Consider the following 26,502-nt stretch of genomic DNA (forward strand, 5'->3'; position numbering starts at 1 on the left):
TCAATAAAAGCAGTGGTGATACATGGGGTCTTTCAATGCCATTGTTCAACTACATATGTCTCAGTTGACTGGTATCGGAATGGAATGAACTTTATAATAAACCAAGCCTAGACTTTCCTCCTTTATCAAACATCTTTGAGACCCTTCAACAATATTTAAAACAATGGAGTAACAATGAAATTCAAAAGTCATATCAATATAATGTTAAAACAGAACAGTGAATTCTTTAGGCAGAACATACAAAATAAGGTCACACAATTCAATGCAGAAAAGAATAGCTCTTTAGAAAAAAATAAGTTGTTTTAAAGTTATCAATCTACATGTTTAATAAACAGAAATTGAAAAGAATGGCAATGATGTTTCTAAGGTGTTTCTGAACATCTTATCCATCTTTACATCATGTCAAGTATTAACCACAACTAAGAACATCTGATTGACATGAGTACACTCCTATACACAAAATATTCAGAGTTTGGCCCAAGGATAACAAAAAGTATACAAATGTTTAGACTGAAAGCAATACCAGGATAAATTTATTTGAAACTGGATATTGCAAATGGTAAAATCAATGTCAGAACTGCTACTGCTCAAACAACAAAAGGGGAAAACAAACAATTACAAAGTTGTAGTGGGTTTAGAAGAATGAAACTAAAAGCTCTAATAATTAACCCACCTCGCTAACGACTGTTGGAGAACCTTCATATGATGAGTGGCTAACCAATGTACTCCTCCAACAACAACATTTAAATGTTATGTTTAGAAGAATGAAACTAAAAGCTCTAATCATTAACCCACCTCGCTAACGACTGTTGGAGAACCTTCATATGATGAGTGGCTAACCAATGTACTCCTCCAACAACAAAGTTTAAATGTTATGTTTAGAAGAATGAAACTCAAAGCTCTAATAATTAACCCACCTTACTAACGACTGTTGGAGAACCTTCATATGATGAGTGGCTAACCAATGTACTCCTCCAACAACAAAGTTTAAATGTTATGTTTAGAAGAATGAAACTCAAAGCTCTAATCATTAACCCACCTCGCTAACGACTGTTGGAGAACCTTCATATGATGAGTGGCTAACCAATGTACTCCTCCAACAACAAAGTTTAAATGTTATGTTTAGAAGAATGAAACTCAAAGCTCTAATCATTAACCCACCTTACTAACGACTGTTGGAGAACCTTCATATGATGAGTGGCTAACCAATGTACTCCTCCAACAACAAAGTTTAAATGTTATGTTTAGAAGAATGAAACTAAAAGCTCTAATAATTAACCCACCTCGCTAACGACTGTTGGAGAACCTTCATATAATGAGTGGCTAACCAATGTACTCCTCCAACAACAAAGTTTAAATGTTATGTTTAGAAGAATGAAACTCAAAGCTCTAATAATTAACCCACCTTACTAACGACTGTTGGAGAACCTTCATATGATGAGTGGCTAACCAATGTACTCCTCCAACAACAAAGTTTAAATGTTATGTTTAGAAGAATGAAACTCAAAGCTCTAATAATTAACCCACCTCGCTAACGACTGTTGGAGAATCTTCATATGATGAGTGGCTAACCAATGTACTCCTCCAACAACAAAGTTTAAATGTTATGTTTAGAAGAATGAAACTAAAAGCTCTAATCATTAACCCACCTTACTAACGACTGTTGGAGACCCTTCATATGATGAGTGGCTAACCAATGTACTCCTCCAACAACAAAGTTTAAATGTTATGTTTAGAAGAATGAAACTCAAAGCTCTAATCATTAACCCACCTCGCTAACGACTGTTGGAGAACCTTCATATGATGAGTGGCTAACCAATGTACTCCTCCAACAACAAAGTTTAAATGTTATGTTTAGAAGAATGAAACTCAAAGCTCTAATCATTAACCCACCTCGCTAACAACTGTTGGAGAACCTTCATATGATGAGTGGCTAACCAATGTACTCCTCCAACAACAAAGTTTAAATGTTATGTTTAGAAGAATGAAACTCAAAGCTCTAATCATTAACCCACCTCGCTAACGACTGTTGGAGAACCTTCATATGATGAGTGGCTAACCAATGTACTCCTCCAACAACAAAGTTTAAATGTTATGTTTAGAAGAATGAAACTCAAAGCTCTAATCATTAACCCACCTCGCTAACGACTGTTGGAGAACCTTCATATGATGAGTGGCTAACCAATGTACTCCTCCAACAACAAAGTATAAATGTTATGTTTAGAAGAATGAAACTAAAAGCTCTAATCATTAACCCACCTTACTAACGACTGTTGGAGAACCTTCATATGATGAGTGGCTAACCAATGTACTCCTCCAACAACCAACACTGTATTCTCATTATTCTCTAACGGCACAGATTGTCGTATGAGTTGATATAATGCTTTATCAAACACTGGTCTATCACTAGCCGTTAACCAGAACTGTGGGTAGTAGGCAAAACTGACTGTAGTTTGATTATTGTTGAGGTTCTTGTAGACTTTAATGTCATGAGTTTTATCCCATTCTGTTAGAGTGCCATTGAGTTTCTCCATTAAGTAGTACATGATACCACGATTAGTTGAATCACCAATAAACAGAATCTGAGAAGAAAATATTCAAGATAGTAAAATTACAATAGTTTAAAACGCAGCATCTGACACTCAATACACAAAATTTATTAAGAAAAATTTATGTCATTGGATCATTTAATATAAAAAAAAACAAGCAATAAATAAACCAACTAAATTTGAAAATTTGCTTGTTTCTCTGCCAACCTTTTTGCCTGCGAGACACTGCTGTAAGTCCAGTGGTTTAATAGTCTGGTGCCGGCATCCTTGAGGCTGCCACTTGGCCTCCTTCCAATAACAACTTGTTCTATCAATACAGCGGTGGCAAGGTACTAACCATTTCCCTAAGAATCAAAGGGATGTAGAGATCAACAAATACAAATTAGTAAAACTTCATAAGACTGGTGCTGTTGCACTAAACAAGTAATTCAATGCTACAAGAAACAATCAACTTCAGAAAATTCTCTTAAAGACATGGTATTATTGTTTGTCATTGTCAAAGACCAGTATCCTCACTTGCTGTATCCCAACATACTCATTTAAAAGCAAACATGTTGGGCTGAATTGGTTATCAAAATTGCAAGAGACAAAATAAAGAAAAATGTATGCCTAGAATTGTGTGCTTTCAGATGCATGAGGAAGGCTCCTGATGAAGCCTTTCAAAGATTCAATTTTTGTTGTTGAAAAACTACCACTTCTCTTTAACTACATTCCTTCAAACGGTGTAATTTCCAATGCTTAAAGTATTAACAGCTCTCCAGTGTTTTTTTTTGTTCAAGCAAGTTTTTATGGTCATTATTCTTTTGGTTTGTTACTAAAAGTAGACCCTCTCTTTAAAATGATCTCAACTCAAATCTGAGAAATGATATAAGTTACCATACAATAGAACAGAGTAAATGTATTGTTTATTAACCTATATCAACAACAATCTAACTTTAATCCAACTTTATGTAAGATGCTCTAATGATTGTTCTAAACAAAATAAATTGTATCAAATAAAATAGTAAAACATAAACACAAATTGGAATGACAAATGCCATATGCAAGTACAGATAGCCAAATAAATAGATTGATATAGATAAATAGACAGTTATGAGATAAACAGATATATTATTATATACATAATAAAAGAATGAAACCATTCAAAATATACAAAGTTAAGTACAATACATGTAAATTGTAAATACAAAGGAAGAAAACCAAAGGAAGAAAACCATTGGACAAATGTTTTTAAAAAGTAAATAAAACATACATCCAACACAAAGATGGGTGGAGTTAAGGAAAAAGAGAAAGGGGATAAGTAAATTTAAGAAAGGTGGGAAAGCAGTCAGGAGAGGATACTAGGGCTGATGGAATGGGGCGGGGCTGATGGAATAGGGCGGGGCTGATGGAAAGGGGCGAGGCTGATGGAATGGGGTGGGGCTGATGGAATGGGGCGGGGCTGATGGAAAGGGGCGAGGCTGATGGAATGGGGTGGGGCTGATGGAATGGGGCGGGGCTGATGGAATGGGCGGGGCTGATGGAATAGGGCGGGGCTGATGGAAAGGGGCGAGGCTGATGGAATGGGGTGGGGCTGATGGAATGGGGCGGGGCTGATGGGAAAGGGGCGGGGCTGAATTGTATAAAGGCTCTCTACTAATACACACCTTGAATGTCACCACTTTTACACTGAGGGAGGTTTTTGTAAGACTTGACATAGTCCTCCCAGCTCAATGATGGGACTAGATTCAGACCACAGGATGAGCCAGGTATGAACTGCAAATTACATTCCTAAACAGCAACAAAAAACACAGACATAATCAAATTAATTATAAATAGACTAGATAATTATTATCACAGGATGAGCCAGGTATGAACTGCAAATTATACTCCTAAACAGCAACAAAAAACACATACATAATCAAATTAATTATAAATAGACTAGATAATGATTATCACAGGATGAGCCAGGTATGAACTGCAAATTACACTCCTAAAAAGGAACAAAAAACACAGACATAATCAAATTAATTATAAATAGACTAGATAATGATTATCACAGGATGAGCCAGATATAAACTGCAAATTATACTCCTAAACAGCAACAAAAAACACAGACATAATCAAATTAATTATAAATAGACTAAATAATGATTATCACAGGATGAGCCAGATATAAACTGCAAATTACACTCCTAAAAAGGAACAAAAACACAGAGGTAAAATATTTATAAATGGATCGTGACTATCACACGAGTTCAGCTGTGACTAAATTGTATTTATTCATTTCACATTCAAGAGTCATTATTTAGGCACTGCTGTAATTTCCATGAAAAAGGATAAATGGTTATAATTTACTATTTTGGAGCTTAACATACCTGTACTAAGCTACAAACTTGATGATTCTTGTTGCCAACAAAAGCAAGTTCATCCTCCATGATGCTTTTACGATATACAGTAACTGTGTATGTATTCATGACCCATGGTTCAGAATGAGTTATGTCAACTACTAACATGTTGATTCGATTCTCACCAATACCAAGGGTGTAATTAGTTGGCCTACAAAGAAGAGAGATAAAGAAAATTATTATCATTCAGAAATTATTTACAATCTATTTTCGGTGAAGATGAAAAATCATACACTTTGGCCTTCAACATTAATAGTTAGTGGCCTGACCTTTTGACCCTTGCAGAGTCTTTCTCAAAGACAAACGACAACACATTTGACCCTCAAGAAAGACTCTGCTAGGGTTGAAATGACAAGCCATTACCTATTTGTTTGCAATTTAAAGAAAAACTTACAAACTCATATTTTCACTGAAGCCTTGTGAACTGTTGTTTAGTAGGTTTTTAACTTGGGCATTTGAAGAATTAGTTATCTTGAACTTGTATATTAGTGTCATGGGCTATTTTAGCACCTTGAGCACCTCATTTTGGTGGATTTTGGCGCCCTATAAATATTCTTTATTCTTATTATTATTATAATTTTAGACTTCAACTTATGGTTATATGTTGGGACTATAAGCAATTTCAATTCAATTTCAATTCAGGAACATTTATTTCAATGCTGTATATCATTACAAAAAGCACATAAAGTTGAAATTACCCAAGTAACACAGTAGCATGAGACAATAAATATATTTGGTGCACAATGAATCAATAATAATCGGCAGAACAACAACATTTATTAGCACTCCTATGCATCCCAATCAGACTAAACTATACCTTGATATTCCATAGCGATCTTCCACCCTCGCCTCACTGTCACAGCTTCTTGCAAAGCCCCAAACCTTGATTAATGTGACGTCATGTGGAACCATTGCCTTGTACTCGGTCACCTTGGGGTCAAAGGTCGGGCTCAGAATTATAGTTGGATCAGTACGAAAGTCTAGAAGTTCAGACAAAGTTGTAGGATCTGAAATGAAATTTTAAACCTCTTCATATTTTTTTTAACTAGATGCGAAACATTTTCAATTCAGAATCGCCAAATAACAGAGCATGCTGTCTGAACTAGAAGCTTCATGTCAGCCAGAGATTTAATTAAATGCCTGAGAGTGGACAATAGTTTGTGACTCTACTCACCATCACTACATCTTGGTCTATGGTATCTTGGATCTTTATGCATTGGATCAATCTCAAACACATTGCTAATCAAAACTTCATTAGATCTTGCCATCAGACGTTGCTGCCCAGTTCCATTGCCAAAGTTGTTTTGTATATCATCCTCAGCCAAGCTCTGTCTATCCCTGCCCCAATAATGCTGCTCTAGGTTTGCAACAACATTCTGAAGTTCAGCTGTGCTGTGTCTGCTAGTAGGTGATGTAAATAGCGCCCCCTGGTGGTTGTAGAGGGGTATGTCATCAAGCTGTAACCGTGATGAGAGGTAACGTTGAACATCTCGTAAGAGGCTGTTGTATTTCAGGCTCGAGTAAGATGGGTAAAGCTGTAAGATACAAGATTAGTTCACTCAATCAATATTTATTCCTTAGCAGACCCAAAGAAGTTTCAACATACTCAGTTATACATTTAGAGGTAGATTTGTTCATACATAAGTGTTTTTAATGTGAAGTGTAACACTGGAATTGCACTTGTAAATCTTTATAGTCATTCAAAAAAAAGTAAGACGTGGTGTACAATGAAAATGACAGAGCATTTTTTGGGGGAAAAAGAATAGTAGTCATTAAGCTTGATGGTTAAGTTACAGTAGTGCTGACACCTCATAATTTGCATATGATCCAATGTGCTGAGCTTATGAGGTTACAAACAAGATAATAAACATCAGTGTAAACATACTTTAATAGAACGGTGACTTTCAACCAAAGACACTATTATGTTTGTTAGTCTGTTTGTTTGTCAGTCTGTCTATGTACCTGTTGGTAGCTGCCTTTATTCAGAGTCTCTCTCCTTGTTGCTAGTAAATATTCTAAATCTTCTCTAGTCAGGCACATCTGGTTATTGGCATGGCAGTTTACACCCTATACAACAAAACAAACAACAACAAACAAAAGAAGAAGAGAAATGGAGAGCATCAAATAATTTGAGTTTTTAATATATCATTATTTTATCAGTGTCACATTTTAATCAGAAGAAGAAATTATTTTTGCCATGCTAAATAAAACATTGGAAAAAACACTTATCTACTGTGAATAATTATTTTGCAATGGTGGAACAAAAGTTGTTTTATCAAGCACATCCAATTTGGTGAACATCACAACATAGGGCATAATATGTGGATTGAAATGTAACTAGTATCTAGAACACGAACCAAAGGTAAATCAGTGGTTTGGGGGCAAATGAGATTTCACTCCCATCCTCTAATAAGAACACCTTACAGCTATAATATTTGGAAAAATCATTAAGTTTTATTAATTATACTGCTATTCATTCTACAGTAGCCAACATTTCTAGTGTTGTCTCTGTGAATCCATTGAAGAGTCTATAGCAATAAAAGTAACAGGTTTATTTTAATTGATTGTGGCAATCAAAACAAGCAATTTGTAAAGTCTGATCCAGATCCAAACTTTACAATAGTTCCCTAATTGGTACTTGTATGACCTGTATAGCTTTCACACTGAAATTTATTTCTTTTTTTTTATACAAAATCCATTCATGAGTTTTGCCTTTAAGACAAAAATGGGCACAAAAATAAGAGAAGTGTTTGTAAATTGAACACACACTGATTGAACTTACTAATATTCCAACGTTGAGGTGTAAATGCTCCAATGCATGGGCTACATCTTTAGCTACTAATGTTTGGGAAAGAAGAATTGAAACGGCATCATCTACAGCATTCTGCTTAATAGTTGTACTAGCCCAGCCATTGGTATCTTGATTTGTGTGTAGATGGGGCTGACCATTCACCTGGAGAAAGAGCAAGTTGAGTTTCAAAACAAAAACTACAATATGAAGATGGTTACGATCAGTTGTATAATCTTGATATATTTCTTATTACTGGTTGCACAATTCAGACTGTCATTATAATCATAGTTAACTAATGTTTGACTCTGCATTCATAAATACCAAAGCGGTTTATCCATTCTGTTTTGTCGAGAGGGCATCACGTGGGGGTGTTTAAACGGATGATATAACACCAGTAAAAAGTGTTTAAACATGGGCGTGACGCACTAGTGCTCAAAGACAGTTTATTCATTCCTATTGGTCAAGAGCAACAGCTGGAACACCTGTGCCACATCACGCGATAAACGACAATCTCCTTATGAGCAGTTTAACCAGAGGGCCATACAATTTCATAGCTGGAGGGGTGTTTTTTTTTCAAGAAATCATTTAACAATTTTTTTAAAATCACTTTTTTTTACTTTTGGACCAAAACTTTTTGATGTTTTTTTTAGCGAACAAGTTTATATGAATGGGAATAAAAATGTGCTTGGCCGGTATTAAACATTTTGTTTAAAACCGGTTGCAGTCTGGATACTGACCCTCGCCTATTGCATCCAAACTGCAACCAGTATTAAACAGAGTGTTTAATATTGATTCCCTTATTCAAACACCCATTTGGGTGTGATGGTAGCTCATTCTGTCCAATCAAACAACTATGAGACCACCAGATAGGGCTAGATACCTCATCAGTTGGTAGAGCATTGACACATTAATCCAAAGGTTGTTGCTTCAAATCCTGCTCTATGAATTCTTGTCTTTGTTCTTTACTTACTTGGATGCTTAGACTAGAACAGTTTGCATGTATTAAAGGAAGTGGACACTATTGGTAATTACTCAAAATAATTATTAGCATAAAACCTTACTTGGTAACGAGTAATGGGGAAAGGTTGATATTATAAAACATTGTGAGAAACGGCTCCCTCTGAAGTGACGTAGTTTTCGAGAAATAAGTAATTTTCCACGAATTTGATTTCGAGACCTCCGATTTAGAACTTGAAGTCTCGAAATCATGCATGTGAAAGCACACAACTTCATGTGACAAGGGTGTTTTTTTCTTTCATTATTATTATCTCGCTACTTCATTGACCGATTGAGTTCAAATTTTCAAAGGTTTGTTATTTTAAGCATATGCTGAGATACACCAACGGTGAAGGCTAGTCTTTAACAATTACCAAAAGTGTCCAGTGTCTTTAAGTCATGGCAATCGATTGATAGGTTTTTAAATCAATCAACTCCTTTGTTTAGTTTTAAATGTTTCATCAAGGTTTGTTAGGGAACACTTCAAAGTAGCCCAAGAGAAGATTCCCCTATAAACAAACTGTTATCATATCGTCTCAATTTAATTGGATATCTTCCATTACTTGTTCAGAAAAATGTTGTCCTATTGCGACCTTTTTGTCATAATGTTTAATAATATAACACTAATTTAGACCCTGAAGAAAATCACTTTAGCAACAGAGCCCTATAAAGAAATCTCGAGTACTTGCTATATGAACCAGAAACATATCCACTAAACCATTACTCTTCTTCAACGCTGGAACATGAACCCATGGTTTAACACTATGTCCGATGAAGCAATTATTGAGATGTGTCATGCTCAAGGACACAAGGTGCCAGGACATATTGGGATTCCCTGCATTGTGTAAGGATACAACTTGAATAAATCACACGATAGACTGCTCAACCATTATGCTCTATTACACCCAATATATATATATCACAGCCCCACAGTGGATGAGATGAATAGTAATGAATTCAGGATCTCCACACACACACACTGGATGCTAAGCTGCAATGCAGCTCAGCATCTGCTGCATACTCAAAAGTTGAACTGGTTTCAGGGATAAAGTTGCAGGAAATTGTAGGTTCAAGTTACACTACGAGCAAGGCTAAGATTGATTACCTCAACAACCATGGGATGTAGAGTAGAGTTAAAGATGATGTCAAACCCAAGAAGCTGAAAACAATTCTTGCATCTACAAAATAAAAAACAAATTGTAATGAGAGCCAATAACAGTCATCTAAGATAAAAGTAACAGGAAAGAAGTGTAAAACCAGCAACATACTTCACAAAAACACTAGCTGAAAGAAACCTCACTATCAACCAAAATGACCTATAGATAAATGAAAAACTATTTATTGGTCTGATGTTTCAACCCTAGCAGAGGGTAAAGGAAAACACAACAAACACAAACACTTAAAAGAGTGTACCAAAAGCAGACAGGTGGCAAGAGCGAATTGAAGGCGCGAAGAAAAGGTAATTGCAAGTAACATTTAATTGAAGAAAGAACAATGGAAAAACAGCAAAGATAATATATAAAGAAGATCACAATATGATATAATACTTCCTTGCCACAGTAAAATTAAAATCTGTGCAACTTATTGAGTTAGCATAACTATTTTGACATCAATGATGTGCCTTTTTGTTTGGCTTTACATGATGTTTGTACCAGCAATGATAAATTCATGTTTTGGATTTAGTAGGCCCATGCTAAGATTTAAACATTAAAAAAACTTCTTTTTTCTTTTCTGTTGAGCAGAGTAGCTTACCTATAGTGCTCATCCCAAGGCTGTTTAGCAAAGCGGCCAAAGTGGGATACCAGAGAAGATTCTGCAACTAGTAAAGTCTCAACAATAACTGTAGCTAGATTCTGGAAAGCTATCTCAGCTGCATCATAACCAAAGTTATACTTGAGGTAATGCTTGAACTGTGCAAGATACCACGTTCTGTTGGGAATCTATAACAAATATACAAAGGGCTCTATTCATATGACTGTAATTAATGAAGAAATGCTGCAAGAGACTGTCAGTCTATGAAAAAAAGTTATAACCTTTGGAAAATGCTTGACAACAAGTCTTTTAGAAATCTATGAAGGATTCTTTCAGAACAACTCCATCTAATGAGGAAATGGTGCAAAAAGACTCACTCTATAACACAAAGTTATAACCTTGAGATAATGCTTGAGATAATTTATGAAGAGTTTCATCAATATCAGCAAGGGTGTTAGGATTGTATGCCTGATATTTCATTGTTTTAATGGCAAGGTTGTTTTACCATAATACATAGCACCTCTATGTGGAAATGTAAACTGTTATTGAAAGAGCACCTAGGCAATTAAAAACATTTCAAAACAACTAGTTACTGCAAAACACTCACAAAAGTTGAGCATGGATAACTTTGGCAAGTCTATGTCGTGTTGTGAACAGAGCTTGTATACTGCAGTTGAGTTTACCTTCTTGAAACCTCGCTGGTAGTCATGCCTAAAGTGAACCAATCCTTCAGAGTGTATATAAGCCCTGAGTGGATTAATTGATGTAACTAAGACGTAAGCTCTGATGTTGATTGGCATGCCAAAGACCAGTAGAGGGTTGGGGAAATACTGCTGAACAACAGCCTTCTTATAACGAAATCTAGAAATAAAAAATATGAGCATATCAAAATGTTGTTAATGAAATACATCATTATTTAGGTCTAGGTTTATTGACAATGCAGTGAAATAAAAAATTAATATGTTCAAATGATTTGCCTGACATGTTTAACTTTCATCTGATTGAGATATCCCCCACCTCAATTCTTGTTGAATTCTTCTTTGACTACTGCAGATTTGTATAATCTGGGGCGGATTGCAATAAAACGGTCTTAGTCAGCAGTCTAAGACCAGTCAGTTATAGCCAGCTATCTGCCAGAGACGGTCTTAGCTTAGTCAGTCATTAAGCCTGTTGCAATAAGCCGGTCTTAGATAAGTCGGCGAAAAGTAATGCAATACGAGCTCATTTGCATCAAATCATCTACAACTAACAAATGCAACGCCATGTTAAAAAAAGAAAAGAAAAAAAAAAGACCGATAACAGCCAGCTCATAGCAGACTCAAGATTTAAGACTGGCTAAAGTTATAGAATGCGCTATTGCAATCGGTCTATAATTATAGACTGTCTGGATGAGACTGTCTGAGCGCCACTCAAGTTAGAAAAGAAAAAAAAAAGACCGATAACAGCCAGCTCATAGCAGACTTAAGATTTAAGACTGGCTATAGTTATAGACCGCGCTATTGCAATCGGTCTATAATTGTAGACTGTCTGAGCGCCACTCAAGTTAGCCGGCTATAGCGCATAGACTGGTTTAAGACCGCTTGGTGCAATCCGCCCCAGAATTCTACCCTGCTGAATGTCCTGAATTCAGTCAATATCTCATATTATATAACACCCAAGCAGATCCTTGCCATTTGATTGGAGGATTGTCCGTCACGTGATAGCAAATAAAAGTACCATTGCACGCTGAGTCACTTGCCGTGCTTTTTCGTTCCATCCGAAAAGTACCATTGCACGCTGGCACGCTGCCAGCGTGCAATGGTACTTTTCGGATGGAACGAAAAAGCTGAGTAAAAACATCACTGCGTGCGCGTGTCTTTGGTAACGCAGCAGGTGTTACTGCAAGAAGGCATAGTAAAATTACTAGCATTCGGCTTCTACAGTTGAAATTGTTTGTTTTGAAAGTTGTTTCTTTCAATCAAAATGACACAGTTCTACTTGGATGTTATATAAAACAAATAATGAATGTTTTTCATTCGTGCAATGGTGCGAATATGTTCATTCGTTGAAAGCTGGAATGTTCCATTCAACTCGGCTCCGCCTCGTTGAATAGAACATTCCATCTTTCAACTCATGAACATATTCGCACCATTGCACTCATAAACATTCATTATGTGTATACTATCAATACCCAAAGCTTTTATGTATTGTTTGTTATCAACAATTGAGTATAATAGTTCCTAACTTACTCTCTAATTTTGGAATAATCTCTATCTTTGGAAGGTTGTAGGACCTGTATGTTCCCTCCAGGACTAGTAGATTTAAAGACCCATTGAACCTCATCACCTAATGCATCAGCTACTCCTAAGAACTGATCATACTGACTTGGCATCACCCAACACGCTGGAGTAATGTGACTCTGCTTCATCACTGTAAACAAAAACAACATATAAAAGATGTTCAGTTTTGCATTTGAGATAAAGAATATATAGTGTTTTTTCCCTTACACTGATCAGTATTGAGCACTGTATACTCAGTACTTTCCCAAGATTTGTAAAAAAAATGCACAGGCAAATAACTCCAGAGCGATTCGACCCCACCTTTCAAAGATGACATCTAGGCCCTATTCATTTATACTAAGGATTCAAACTGCCTCTAGACATCACAAGCTAGCTCAGTGGTCTAGTGGTAAGCTATCTGCGCTAGCAAGTAAAGGTCAAAGGTTCGAATCCCACCGAGTGAATTGCCTGCTCTTTATATACTACAATACTGTTTGTCAAGTAACAATCATTTCTCAATGGGAACTGGCTCCAACAGAGGTAAACACAGTACCAGACATGCCAACCTCTGGGATCACAAAACTGTATTCTGAAACCCCAAAACCTGTATTTTGCATCAAAAACCTGTATTTTTTTTTAAACACGCGTAAACGTAGTTTTAAGCCCAGAGACAGGCAAAATAGAGAAGGTGTGAAGGCCATTAAGTTTTAAGCCCCGAGGAGTCAAAATAGAGAAGGTGTGAAGGCCATTAAGTTATCAAACAGCCTAATTAAACCAGTTAATTAAAACTAAACAATAAAAAAAAAAAAAAAAATAATAAATAAAAAAATTAAAAAATTATATTTTATATAAAAAAAAATTAAAAAATTGGGCAGAGGTTTCCCTACGGGTGGTTAACCCAATGGAACAGGTTTTGAATGAAAAAAAGATATTGATAAATGATATTGATAAATCATATCTTAAAGACATTGATTAATCATATCCTATTTCATATAGAAACCCTTGTCAATTAATTAAATATCATTTTATTTGTCAAAAGAAGACAAGTACAAAACAAAACCAATTTAATTTAAATGAAGAAGACAACAAAAAACAAATCATCCCAAAAAGTTTCGTTTGTTGTATTTGGGGGCATAGTTCTTAAATTTATCTTATAAAAATCTCGCTTCAGGCGCTCTATATCTTTTGTGTCTTTATTTTGGCAAAAAAATCTTTTGCAAACTCGATTCGTCCGTTCACAAAACGACCGATACCATATAAGGGCATTTGACAACAGCGCCCTCTGTTGTTCAATGAATTGTGTTAGACGGGTTCCCTGTGAAATCGGGACGTCAGATAAACCCCAGACAGTTTCTCTACTCCTATTGGTGGAGAGCGCGTCACGTGGGGTGTTTAAACGGTTGATAATGACCAGCTGGAGCTGTTTATAACCGACTGGCTTCCGCGTGTCGGGCGCGCGCAAGATTATTACGCGGAACGCAATTCATAGCTATTAATAACAGCCCGTAATCTATTTCTAAGCGCTTGCTTACACACAACCCACGCGCATCAAACAGATTCTTCACAAAGTTTTTGAAAAAAATATTTCAAACCTTGAATTGTCAAATGTCAAAGTGTCTATAATTGTATTTTAAAAAGTTTGTTAACAAAAGGGCATTTATGAATGGGAGTAAAAGAGTAGTGACTCGTTCTTAAACATCCGTTTAAAACCTTGCAGGGTCGTTGCCGTGCGATAAAGGCCTGAGCTGCAGTTTTAAACGGCCATTTAAGAACTCGTTGCTACCCTTTTATTCCCTTATTTGTAATAAAGTAAGAGAGTATTGGGTATAAAAACAGTGTTCTTGTGAGAGATACCATTTTACCCCCATTGTTGTTCAGTTTGATATCATCATTGGTTTGGAGTGGAGTGCATTACCACTCACAGGTAGTCTATAGGCTCTACTGGAGCATTTCAAGGGCACCAAGGCAATGGCAAGGGGCAACGGAGGCAATCGCCTCCATTGCCTCCGTGAAGTATCAGGCCTGCCATTTTACCCCCATTGTTGTTCAGTTTGATATCATCAATGGTTTGGAGTGGAGTGCATTACCACTCACAGGTAGTCTATAGGCTCTATCTAAATTAACTTTAGAACAATACAAAAGTGAAGTTGTTGGAAAGGTAGTTGGAGGTGAGTTACTTACTAGGTATTTTTCTTGCATGGTTCATTGTGTAGCAGAAGCCATCCTTTTTCCATAAAACGTTTCGAAGTCCTGGTATTCTATTGATCTGTTGAGACGCAAAATAAGAAACAGCTTGAGAATCCAAGCAAAAACTCAAGGATAAATTGTACAAGTATTATATCTATATGTCTGTCATATCTGTAACTCCTAACAAAACGCTACAAAACCTTATCCTAAGTTTAGTCCAATTTAGTTCTTGCTAATCAAGTCAGCAAAGCTTGGTATGAGGATAAGCATATCACTATAAAACTTCATTGTTTGTTATGTTGCTTTCTTGATAATCAGAAAGTAAAAGGATTCTGTTTGATTTGAAAATTAAGGTTCCAGTAGTGTAACTAGACAATTCTATTCATTTTATGTTATTTTATATTTGTTACTGCTGGGAACCAAAACTATGCTTTAAGATGTGTGTATGATACAAGCCTATAGTACAATGTAGTTGTCTCAAAGTAACCCTCACAATTGTCATCTACAAAAAAACAAAGCTGGTACTGTTAAGTTTTTTTTGACAAATTTTAACTCACATTTATTCCTATGAAAAGGCACCAAACTAATAAATAATTTGTTTTTTAAATGGCATGAAGTGTAACAATATTTGCAACAAAGCAATTAAATTAAGGCAATCAGGCCAGAATCAAACTTGTAGTATTGTGATAACATACTTTTGTTCATGTAGGGAGTCCTCAATAATATATATGGTACTGTGTAGTTTTGTTTAAAATAATTAAATTTCTTTCTATAAGAAAGCACCAAACAAATAAATACCTGAAAAAAACATTGCATGAAGTATTACAACATTTGTTTTCACCACAGATACAGCTTTGTCATGTAGGAGTTCTCTATAATATATTATCATTCTTATGAAAAACAAATCAAGAATTTTGTTCTTGAAAATAATACAAACATAATGCTGGCGAGCCAAGACTACGATGTTTACGTCTCTTGAAGGCATGTACCAGGGTTACAAGTACTTTAAATAGGTTCTACTGACATGGTGGAATTTGTGGAATGAATCAATAATGATAAATGAACCACTGTAAAAAATGATTAATTTCAATAAAAATAACAAAGTGTGAAGTGCCAAAAATCCATAATTCTGCTTTCATATGCATGCTTTTTCCATGTCTTATCTATTTTAGTCACTGATTATTTTAATTGATGAGATGACAGAAATCATCTTGGAATTCTCTGACTCTGCAACAGTATAAGCTGGAATCTGAAACTCGGTTTGATAATGATACATTACAGTCAGTAACACAAACTACTGAGTGCATTGGAGAACACTATTGATGGACAATAAGTTTATTCTTATTTTTATTAAAATGTACGACACCAGATTAAGACAATTGAATACTCAACAGTTATTTCCATAACAAGGATAACCTTTAATTAAAAGACAGTCTTTTTAAAGATGCTTTGTTCAAAATCTTCTCATTGCCTTCTCTTATAACCAACACTACTGTACCAAGAATCCACATGTCATAGTCACTATAATAAATGTATCTCTGCATGCTCCTGGACTATATCAATCGAAACATCCACTGCACAGAACCTCTGATAAAATCCTCTTCATATTCACAAATAATTCTAGAATGATATATGATATTTCTTGCCTGCAACCAAGCCCTCAAAGTGTTATTATGACCATTTCCATTGGTGTGATGTTACTAGTCTCTATGAGTAACGTTTGATGTTGAGTAACGTACCTTTTGGCCAGAGTGTAATTTAGTAAATGAAGTCCTCTCAAGACACTCTACAGAATCTCCATCAGTGAAAGCTAAACAGAGTAGTACCATCCATCCTTCCCAATCAGTAGATGATACCACCTGCAGTGGCCCTGTAGGTTGTAAATCACTTAACACATTAACTATTCACTATAATCATACAGTGATGTAAACTTGATCAAACTGTCATATGAACACAACACACCATTACGATTAGAGTAGTTTCTGTCAATGATGAAACCAAGGATGCTCCTTAAGAGTTTTTATATCTAAATCACTGTAGCTGAGATCCAAGAAATGGATTGTAAATTACATTTGAAGTCTGTATCCTAAAAGTAGTTCAACCTGTAAATATACTATAGGGCTATTCAAAATATAAACTTGAACTTTTTAAATATGTTATATATAACACTAGTTATTTATTCATACTACATACTTCAGATGTCTTCAAATGTGCATTAATAACTTTCTTAGGGATCAATTTTGTAGCGAATTGAAAAACAAACTCCTTATCCTTCTTTTAAATGTCCTGGACTGGATTTCATAATAAGATTTATATTAAAGATGGTCAGTATTCATATAGTGATTATTAGTGTGACATCACACTTTGCAGTGAGGATTGACATATCATTAACTCTTTGTGAAATTCGAGCCCTGGATGTTTTTAAGTGCGTTACACAGGACATGCCCAACAGGTTTATACACCTCATCTTATCCCTAGCCACAAACTATAATGACAATGCATGAAGTGGTCTAGAATTGACCGCAGTCAAAAGCACTTTTCAATTGCGCTGAGCTGTCTAGGAAAAGCAACAATCAAGTAAACAAATAGCCTAAAACTTTTCATTTTGGGTAAACAAACTTTGGCACAGTACAATAATACATGCCTCATGACTCAGACCAGGCTTTTACTCAATGAGTCCACACATGGGACTTGAGCTATGCAGATTTCTTGAATAGAAGTCTAGCAAAGTATAAAGACATCAATTTTCTCTGATATCAAGTAACTCCTTTGGTCACGTTCAGAGTCTGTGATTCAAAGAAAGCTAGGGTTGTTCTGAACAATAAGACTCAGTTTTGATTCCTAAATCTAGGAAGTGTATAGCCCTACCCCCAAGTGAGTAAACTTACCCCGTTCCTGTGCAGTGAGTGTGTTATTCCCATCATCCACTCTGTCAATGCTGGGTTGCCTGACAATGAATCCCTGTTTGGTGAATGCCTTTTCATAAAGTGGGAGGTCACGGTTGATGACATCAGTTTGACCTCTGACCTCGATTGATCTTGACTTTGCCGTTTTGATTTGTTCCATAAGCATTGATTCCAGCTGGAGAAAACAAATCAAATGTAGAAACTATTGGAGTGACTGAAAGCAGTGTGCACCATCTCAGATATAACAGACTTCATTTCAATTTAATATATTTTTCAAACTTCACCTCCTGTTAGGAAGATTATGAAATGTGTTTTTATGAAGTTCTAAAGGACAATACATAAAGTCACCAACTCCCATCTAGAGTGTGTACGACATGGACATAAATTCAAACAACAAAACCAACTAACAGCCCCCTCTCCCGGCCCATCATTTAACAAAAAATCCTCCTATTCGACTCATTTGGTTAACATCCATCTTTTCAATTCAGATGTTCCACTTTTTAGCCCTAGTGGAACCCATGAACCACATCCCCAGCATCCTTCCTATAAACAACAAGTATTTGTTATATGCTAAAATAAAGATGAGACAATGCAATTATCCTGAGGGGTTTTACTACAACCATCAGGCACACCATGTACAATATAAACATTATTATAGCATCCTCTACATATTACTACAACCATAGAGAAAGTACCAGGCACACCATGTACCAGTCAGTATAAACATTATTATAGCACATAAACATACTCTGCATCTTAACATCAGGTTTTACTTCCACCTTTCTGTTTTCACAGCTGACAGTGTTATCCACATAATTATGTAACTTCAAAATCTAATGATAAAATTCCACAACTATTAATTTAATCAGTGAAATTTATAAACAAAATCACTATACAAACATGGTTGTTATTCCATAAGCACGAATGCCCCTGGGTGTAGTCAGCGATGGGTGGGGCTCTATTAACTCAGAGGTCAAAGTGAATTCCCTTTTGATGCAACATTAAACTGTCAAGAAAGTCTGATTGTCCATAGGGCCAGTTGATCATCCATAACGCCTAGGCCTATCAGTTGAACCAGAGACGATGGAACAGAATAATTCCATGTGGTAAATGTTTTTAAGCCTTAGCCTTTTCAATGGCTTTCATAAATTAATAATAAGTTAAATCATTACCACACAAAGTGGGTAAAAAATGCACAACACATCAATTCATTCTACAATAAAATAAATTGCTTTGTATTTCATTAGTCTGTGCAAGCTTCATACAGAGTGTAAATAATTTATGACCCGATTCATTTCCGTGACTTCCTTTGATTTTGGTTTAGGTTGCACTGTCTAGGGGCACTAGGGTCTTTCATTTAAGCGTGGATCCCTGTTTACAATTCCTGCACATCTGTGTCTGTGCATAAATGATGAGTTTCTAAACCTCCTTTTGGCATCCCTCTTTCCTTCTCTTACTATTGAGAGTACATTCTCCATGGTCTGCAAACCCCAATCAATATCACACACTCCCAACATAAACACTTCAAACCAAGCAGCTGCATGACGCTCAGCAAGTACACTTTAGTCTATAACTCCTGGTTTATATGAAATAAATTGAAGCTAGCACTTTGTTTTTGAGGGAAATTTAAGGCACAATAGACCTTTATGACGTCACTAGAGTGTAGGGCAACCCGCCCCCACGATTATATGGAGGTTGCTCATTGGCTAGTCATGTACAACATGGAAACAAACATCTTCATATTTCCATATAAATGTTTTCATTAATAGACAGTCATGTGTGAAAAAAATTCTTCATGTTTCCAATTCCATTGTTTTATCATTGTTTGCATAAAAACTTCTTCATATTTCCATTGTTTTGTCTTTCTATTTCAACTGTAATGTTAAACCTGCTAGGGTATAAAGGATAAAACAGGAAAATTCCCTAAAATATGCTCAGCTCAAGACACTCAATAGAGTTACATTCTTAATGTTTTGGTTTCAGGATTTTTTAAACAAATTTTCAAAACAAAACCACGATGACTTTGAAGCTTAGTCTAATATTCATCCAAAGAAGCTTGTGCACCATCATGAAAAACATTTCACGGAATGGTCGGTACCATGTCAATGTATTGGATCTTGGTACACTTAGCTTTTAAATGAGAATTTGCAACATGTAGAAATATTAAAGAAAATAATAAAGAAAGATGATGGTTGGTCTATTGTATTGCTCAATCATACAAGTACTTTCTACACTTGTCAAATCTTGTGAACTACACTTTGTTTGATGATGCACATTTCTCTTCCCTACTTATAAGTCTATTAGGGCCTTACTACTTTTTTTCTCACAACTCAGACTCCCTCCCATCACTAATTTTACTCTAGTACTGGAATGGTAGCACTTGGTTATATTGCTCCATCCATTCACAATCCAGTGGGCCTATACACAAAGGCTTAGCCACATCTGTCAACTATTCACGGTTATTAGCACTTTTCAGCTTATACAGGCACTTTTACAACCCTTCCTTTATTTATTCTGACCTCCACCTTTATAACCTGTTTCTTGGGCTGGGTCGCAATCATGCACTTGACTATTGAGTGTGCACTATTCTGTTGTATTCTATCATTTAGGTGCAAGTACTACCCCTAAGACTACAGTTTTCTGACCTGAACTGCAAGGTGACTTGAAGGCAAACATTTCTAAAAATGCACCCTGTATAATTTGGGTTGGCGTGTATAGCACAAATCATTAAATGTTCCCAATCCTTGATTTACAAATCTGCATCATGACAAAATGCCATCTTTTCCTTGTAAAGGAGGAATACGCAGAGCAAGTTCCAGAAGAAACATTCATATACCTTCTTGCTTGGTCAGACTATTTCTCACATTCCAATAGAACCCATTGCCCTGTTTGCCAGAGGAAATTAATTTGCTCAATGTACTCTGCATGAGTTCACAAAGAATTAAATAGTTTAGTCATGCTTTAATGAAGCTATATTAATTCAGGGGAAAGGGTGTACTTTAAAAACTATCATTTAAATGTTGATGATGCTTGTATTAAGATTATTAAACGTTTTTCTTTTTTCTTTTTTACCTATAAACTTTTGACAAAAACACAAGTTGTTTTTTAGCACTAGCATATTAAATAAAAAGTTTGTTTCGTGCATTGAGACGTTTCATGAACAATAAAAGATTCAGATTTGATTATTTTAACAGCAACATATAACAACTGGTACTTTTAGTACTTTTTTTATAAGCCAGCACAAAACTTGCATTTCAAAAAGACAAACACAGGGTACTAAAAAGAAGGAGAAAAAAAAGTATAAACAATAACATACAGTAGGCCTATATATAAAAATATTGTACAAATTACAGCAAAGAAGTGGCAAGATGGAACAGGTGACCAGCACCTCAGGGAAAGGGTATACCTTTCCCTTTTACCTTTCCATTCAAATCAAAAAGTACACGCCTAGTTCAACATATAGGCCCTACAACTTTACCATGTCATACCATAATAGAGGCAGGAAAATCACCCCATGGTTCTACTGTATGCATCATGCAGTAATGGTGTTGTGACAGCTCAACTACTTATTTGTTATCCAAACAAGCAAGCAGTCCTACAAATAATAGTGGCCAGATTTCACATCTGAGGAATTTTCAACAAAACAATTAATTGTGCCTCAGTGAGCCACCATAACGCCAGTAAGTACGTGCAATGTAGAAATTTCAACTTAGTGTCAATATTTAGACTGAAGTCTAAATGTCAACTACAATTCCATTTACAGTTGACTGTGTTTGTCCTCATATCAACTGGCTTTTTGCACAACAGGTAAATGCTGTTCAGTCATAATGCATGAAAGTTTGCATTTTTCACTTCTCATTCTGGTGAACAGTCTAACAAACATCCCAACAACAAATTCAAGATGCGATACTTACTTTCTTTTATGCATTGCTGGCAATGTGAAATGCAATCATATAGATTGATTGTGAAGCATTGATAACACAAATTGGAGTCATGCACAAAGATGTCAGGGGAAAGTTTGAGTGAACCTAATAATTTTTATAATTGTACATTGATGAAAATTAACACTCACCTGTATTAAGTGCTTATAAATGGGACTCTCCTCAATCATAATGTCTTCCTTCTGCCGAGATTTCCTTTTCTTCATAATGTCATCTTTTAATCTCACTTCTTCCTCTAAGATGTTTTTGGATCTGACAGAGGCTCTGCCATCTAGTTTCAACGTTCTCTCTAGTGTTTCATCCATTGTCTCACTACTACTGAGAGATTTAAGAAGCATCATGGAATTGGACTGGTAGGTAAGATATAGAGAGAAACAGGCCAAACCAAGAGCAGAGACAAGAATACTGACAATTCTTGAACGACAGAGACGACTGAGTTTGTATCTGAGAAACCTCATCCTCCCTTCAATCCTTAGTAAGCTACTACCTTCACAACTGATGCTTGTTGTTAATACTAGACGTACTCATCACACACTGCAGACGTCTTGTGTTGAATACCCTCTGGCATACACTCCACCAATCCCAATACTAGCTGGCGTTACATTATTAGGACACCCAAGTTGTAGCCATACTTCTTCTATTTATTGACACTGAACCCTGTATTGTTAGGAAATAGAAAGGAAAACCCAAAAAGCTGAATGGCAATTGATGGATAGGCTATGTTAGGCCCAGGCTAGGGCACAAGTAACAAAATGTTTCCTGTCATTCACATTAAAATGAACATACAGAGAAAAGATGTGTCATGTAAACTTGCCATTAAACCAAAAATCCCATGATTGATTGATGTAGAACAAGAGTTCTCTGGATTGACTTGGTGATCATTCTCTAAACAAGAGCAGGACCTTGGGCAAACTTTATAACAATATGCTTCAAGGGGGAAGTTTCAATAGTATTGTGCTTGTTTCGATTCCTTATATAAGCCCATCATGAATGTAACAAAAGCCCTGACAAAAATTAATCATTCGCCAACTTTGGTGCAATTTCAAAAAGTTAGTTGCACAATGTAGGGCAGTGTGTTAATTTGGTAAATTCTTGAGGATGAATGAATTTATTCCCCTTAAACAACTATAAAAAGGTCTACATAAAGGGGGCATGTTCATTCTTTAAAAGCTTTTGGTTCAACAAAATATATTAAAGAAGCTCCACCAGTTAAGCAACAAGCGTTTTTTTTTAATAAGTCAAGCCATGGTAAGGGTATGTTTGTACTGCTCTATGAACAAACTGTTTGTTGTTATCCAGCTTGTAGGCCTACATAGGGAAGTAAAACCATATAACACAATTCTTATGAAATGTAGGCCTAATGGTATTTGGCTTGTCACCCTAGTAAGATCACCCCAACATAGTTGTAAAATTTATTGCTGCCAGTTATTGCTCTACACTCTACAACAGAATCAGCCCCAGGGGAGACCACTAATAAATATTGGTGACTGCAGTCTCTTGCTGTATTGCAATAGTATAATGCAATATTTACATATCTCCATACAACAACATGAAGTCAATTAAAATATTGCTGTTGGCTGGAATAAAATGTTAACAAAAGATTTCTCAAGAAGCAAATGAACATTTCAAGTTTGTTAACAAAAACCCCATAAAGCTACATAGAGTGTGTGCTGGAGATTTAGATATCTGCCTAATGTTCTCTGCATAGCAGAACAGAGACAATCCATGTCATTTATTTGGGAGAAATATTCTTCTACTGATTCTAACACTGAGGGGTCTCCGTCACTGCCCCATGTACATGCCCCTCCCCCTTTTTGGGGCAAAATAGACTCCACCTATCTGGCCCATTCCAGAAAAGATACCACACATATGATTCCACTTGAGTCAACATGCAATGATGGATCAGGATGACTGGTCCTGAATAAATAGATCCTAGATCGTTGGTTATCTCTTGGCACTAGGAAAATAAACCTTAATAATGGGTAGACTGCTCAAAAATATAATAAACCCAAAGGCATTGTTGGTATGAACATCGGCTGTCGGCCATCATTGGCTATGGCTAATGAGGTTGGCTAATGAAGCTCTTCCAGTCATGATTGAATAAACTGATTCATAAACTATTCCATAGCAAATGCTATCGTCAGTGACTGTACATCTCACAAAGACAATCAAAAGTGGAGTCAATTTGTGTACACTTTCTTTTCAAAGTGGCTTTCGACATGTAAGATTTTATAAATAATTTCGGTTTGAACAACGAAAAATTTACAAGAGCTGGAATTCAACCAGAAAATACGCTTTGTGATATTTTCCAAACACTTTTTGGTTCCAAAACAAAGGTGTATCTTTGACAGCATTATCTTTCACAACTTGAAGTACCCTGCCAAGAAAAAGATATAACTAATCACGATAGCATTTTAATTGCTGTCTAGGTAAAACACCTAAGATGATTTAAAATTGTATAACTAGTGTTTCCATCTATGGCATTCCAACAATAGAAAAACAAAATTTCTTGTACTTTGTATCATTCACAATCTCATTATACTTTAAACCAACCAAAACGTTTAAATACAAATGTAAAACTCCATTTGAAAAGAAACTGTTGTTTTAGAAGAAGTTTCACATAACCTCCCAGGCCCCCATGACCTCATACAACAGAGAGTTCACAGCACTATCTCTATCAATCTGCAAGGATTCAATAAGTGTTTCTTCTTATTCAGTGTTGAACATCTTAATGAAATCTGCAAAGCAATAAAGTCAGCCTTCATGTTCTCTTTGATTGGCTTACACATAATCACCAGGGTTGTTAGGTGTTATGCACTATATGTCATTCACCCCCAAGCATTGCAGGTGTTGGCCAATCCACATTGTTATTATAAATCACTACACTCTATAGCTCTAGTCAGTTATCCAGTTAGGAGAGATCCAGTTATATTTGTCACTTATTAAATATGATATAAATTAAATGGGTTTGAGTCAACATACACAGGGCCTCACATAGGACCTGCGTTCCCAACAGACTTGCCATGTTTACTAATAGAAAGATGCAAGTATCTAATCAATGAATATTTGCATCGGAGATAAAGAATATTATTTTTTGTCTTTAACCCAAATCATGGTTTCCAATCCCACTCAAGTAATATGCCTGTGTTTTTGTTCACAGAACTAACACACATCGGTGTATATGGGTAAACCAAAATTAATATTTATATATTATTATAATAGCTCAAGGAGCATGAAAAAGTATGATCATGAAAGGTTTTTATTAAAGAATGAATCCTTTAAGAATGTTATAATTCACTGTAACATGTTAGTATTGTGCGTAATTCATTTCAAATTAACACTCTCCAGCATTCCCACAAATACTGATGCTCATAATGTGATGTCACTCAAGTAAACTGTATGAATTTATAATCATAATGACAGCTATTTTTAGTGCTTTTTCTATAAGTGTCCCAACGCACATTGTTTATTGTTTTAGGAATTTAGAAACAGGAATTTGAAGAGTCTTTTTTATTATGAGACTCATTAATAAAGCACCTCATAAGGGTTTACACAGTGCTGCGGTGCAATGACCAGCCACTAGGGAACCCTTTAATTGGTGATAAGACTGTTAGGGTAAAAACTCATTTTAAGTAAAACTGTGTTCTTTTACAATCATTAAAAATATAACACTAGGGACCAACGGCAATTTACATCAAATGCAAAGGACAAAGCAATAATGGTTGAGTGTCTTGCTCCTAGGACAGAAGAGTCAAAACCAGGATTCGAACCCACACTCTGCTGAACACAAACACCAGAACTTGAGTCCTGTGCACTTCAGCTCGGCAAACAAATGTGTTATTGTAGGATAAAAATGCCGTTACAATAACCATGGAGGAACCCAGCACTTGCTTACTCACCACAAACACATCCAAGATGCTAACTGAAGGTGTACTATTCCTGCTACAGTGGCACCTTTGGACTTGATACTTCACAATACTACACTACACAAAGAGAATCTTAACCATATAATTGCTCCCTAAGGCAAGATTGTTTGACCACAATTCATTGGCCCTTGTGTGTTGCCACAATAGGGGGGTTGCTGTTTAATTGTGTTACAGTGCTATACCAACATCCCTTTTGGGGGTTGTGGGAGTTTGTTATCATTTCAAAGCAATTTGTTGAAATAATTCAAGTTGTATTTATAGCCCCAATGGGTATGACAATAATGTTCACTGTGAACAACTCCTGGAAATAACTGTTCGTTCTTGCAAACTTTGCTATTAATAGTCTTATCACATTGAGTTGATCTCTCCTTGATATCACAGATTAGTGATAAGAATTTACATTTGGCCATTAAATTCTGGAACATCATAAAAAAAACGTTATATGAGTTTGTTTCTTCCCTGAGCATGTAGCTCTAATCTGAGAGGTTACATAAGAAACTCTGGATCAATGACTTGGTTGGAACTTAAACTTTGTTTTGTCTGTGACTCAGTGGTAACCTGTTGAAGGAAACATTAGGTTTGGTTATGGTTCTGGCACTAGTTTTCAAACTTGTATTTGAACCTACCCTAAAACAAAAATACATTTTTTCACAGCAGAAACTTCCCAAATGTGCCTCCATTTCATGAAACCTACCCCCCCCCCTCCTCCCGTCACTATATCTTCAAGATCAGAAACCCAAATATGCCTCCCATTTGATAAACCCACTATCCCCCCTATCTGCCCCTGTCTCTTCACTCCCTACCACATC

At 35.9% G+C, this 26,502-nt stretch overlaps 1 protein-coding gene across 2 annotated transcripts in view; it reads right to left on the minus strand.

Annotated features, from left to right (window-relative positions):
- Nucleotides 1-26,502, minus strand: part of LOC117306271 (cadherin-like and PC-esterase domain-containing protein 1) — a 38,768-nt gene that overhangs the window by 4,601 nt on the left and 7,665 nt on the right. The window contains exons 3-18 of one of the 2 annotated variants that reach the window (XM_033790895.1): nucleotides 21,899-22,424; nucleotides 17,809-18,001; nucleotides 16,660-16,790; nucleotides 14,915-14,999; nucleotides 12,704-12,884; nucleotides 11,159-11,336; nucleotides 10,476-10,663; nucleotides 9,829-9,901; nucleotides 7,719-7,889; nucleotides 6,899-7,003; nucleotides 6,111-6,471; nucleotides 5,754-5,943; nucleotides 4,907-5,087; nucleotides 4,196-4,319; nucleotides 2,757-2,893; nucleotides 2,260-2,582 (exon numbers count right to left, since the gene is read on the minus strand). In XM_033790895.1, coding sequence (XP_033646786.1) covers nucleotides 2,260-2,582; nucleotides 2,757-2,893; nucleotides 4,196-4,319; nucleotides 4,907-5,087; nucleotides 5,754-5,943; nucleotides 6,111-6,471; nucleotides 6,899-7,003; nucleotides 7,719-7,889; nucleotides 9,829-9,901; nucleotides 10,476-10,663; nucleotides 11,159-11,336; nucleotides 12,704-12,884; nucleotides 14,915-14,999; nucleotides 16,660-16,790; nucleotides 17,809-18,001; nucleotides 21,899-22,225 — 2,948 coding nt within the window. In that variant the 5' untranslated portion in view covers nucleotides 22,226-22,424. Of the gene's footprint in view, nucleotides 1-1,921; nucleotides 2,583-2,756; nucleotides 2,894-4,195; nucleotides 4,320-4,906; nucleotides 5,088-5,753; nucleotides 5,944-6,110; nucleotides 6,472-6,898; nucleotides 7,004-7,718; nucleotides 7,890-9,828; nucleotides 9,902-10,475; nucleotides 10,664-11,158; nucleotides 11,337-12,703; nucleotides 12,885-14,914; nucleotides 15,000-16,659; nucleotides 16,791-17,808; nucleotides 18,002-21,898; nucleotides 22,425-26,502 lie in introns of those variants that run through there. The other variant, XM_033790896.1, reaches the window with a different exon arrangement.

This window comes from Asterias rubens, chromosome 2 (assembly GCF_902459465.1).
Source record: "Asterias rubens chromosome 2, eAstRub1.3, whole genome shotgun sequence".
Classification (NCBI taxonomy): domain Eukaryota; kingdom Metazoa; phylum Echinodermata; class Asteroidea; order Forcipulatida; family Asteriidae; genus Asterias; species Asterias rubens.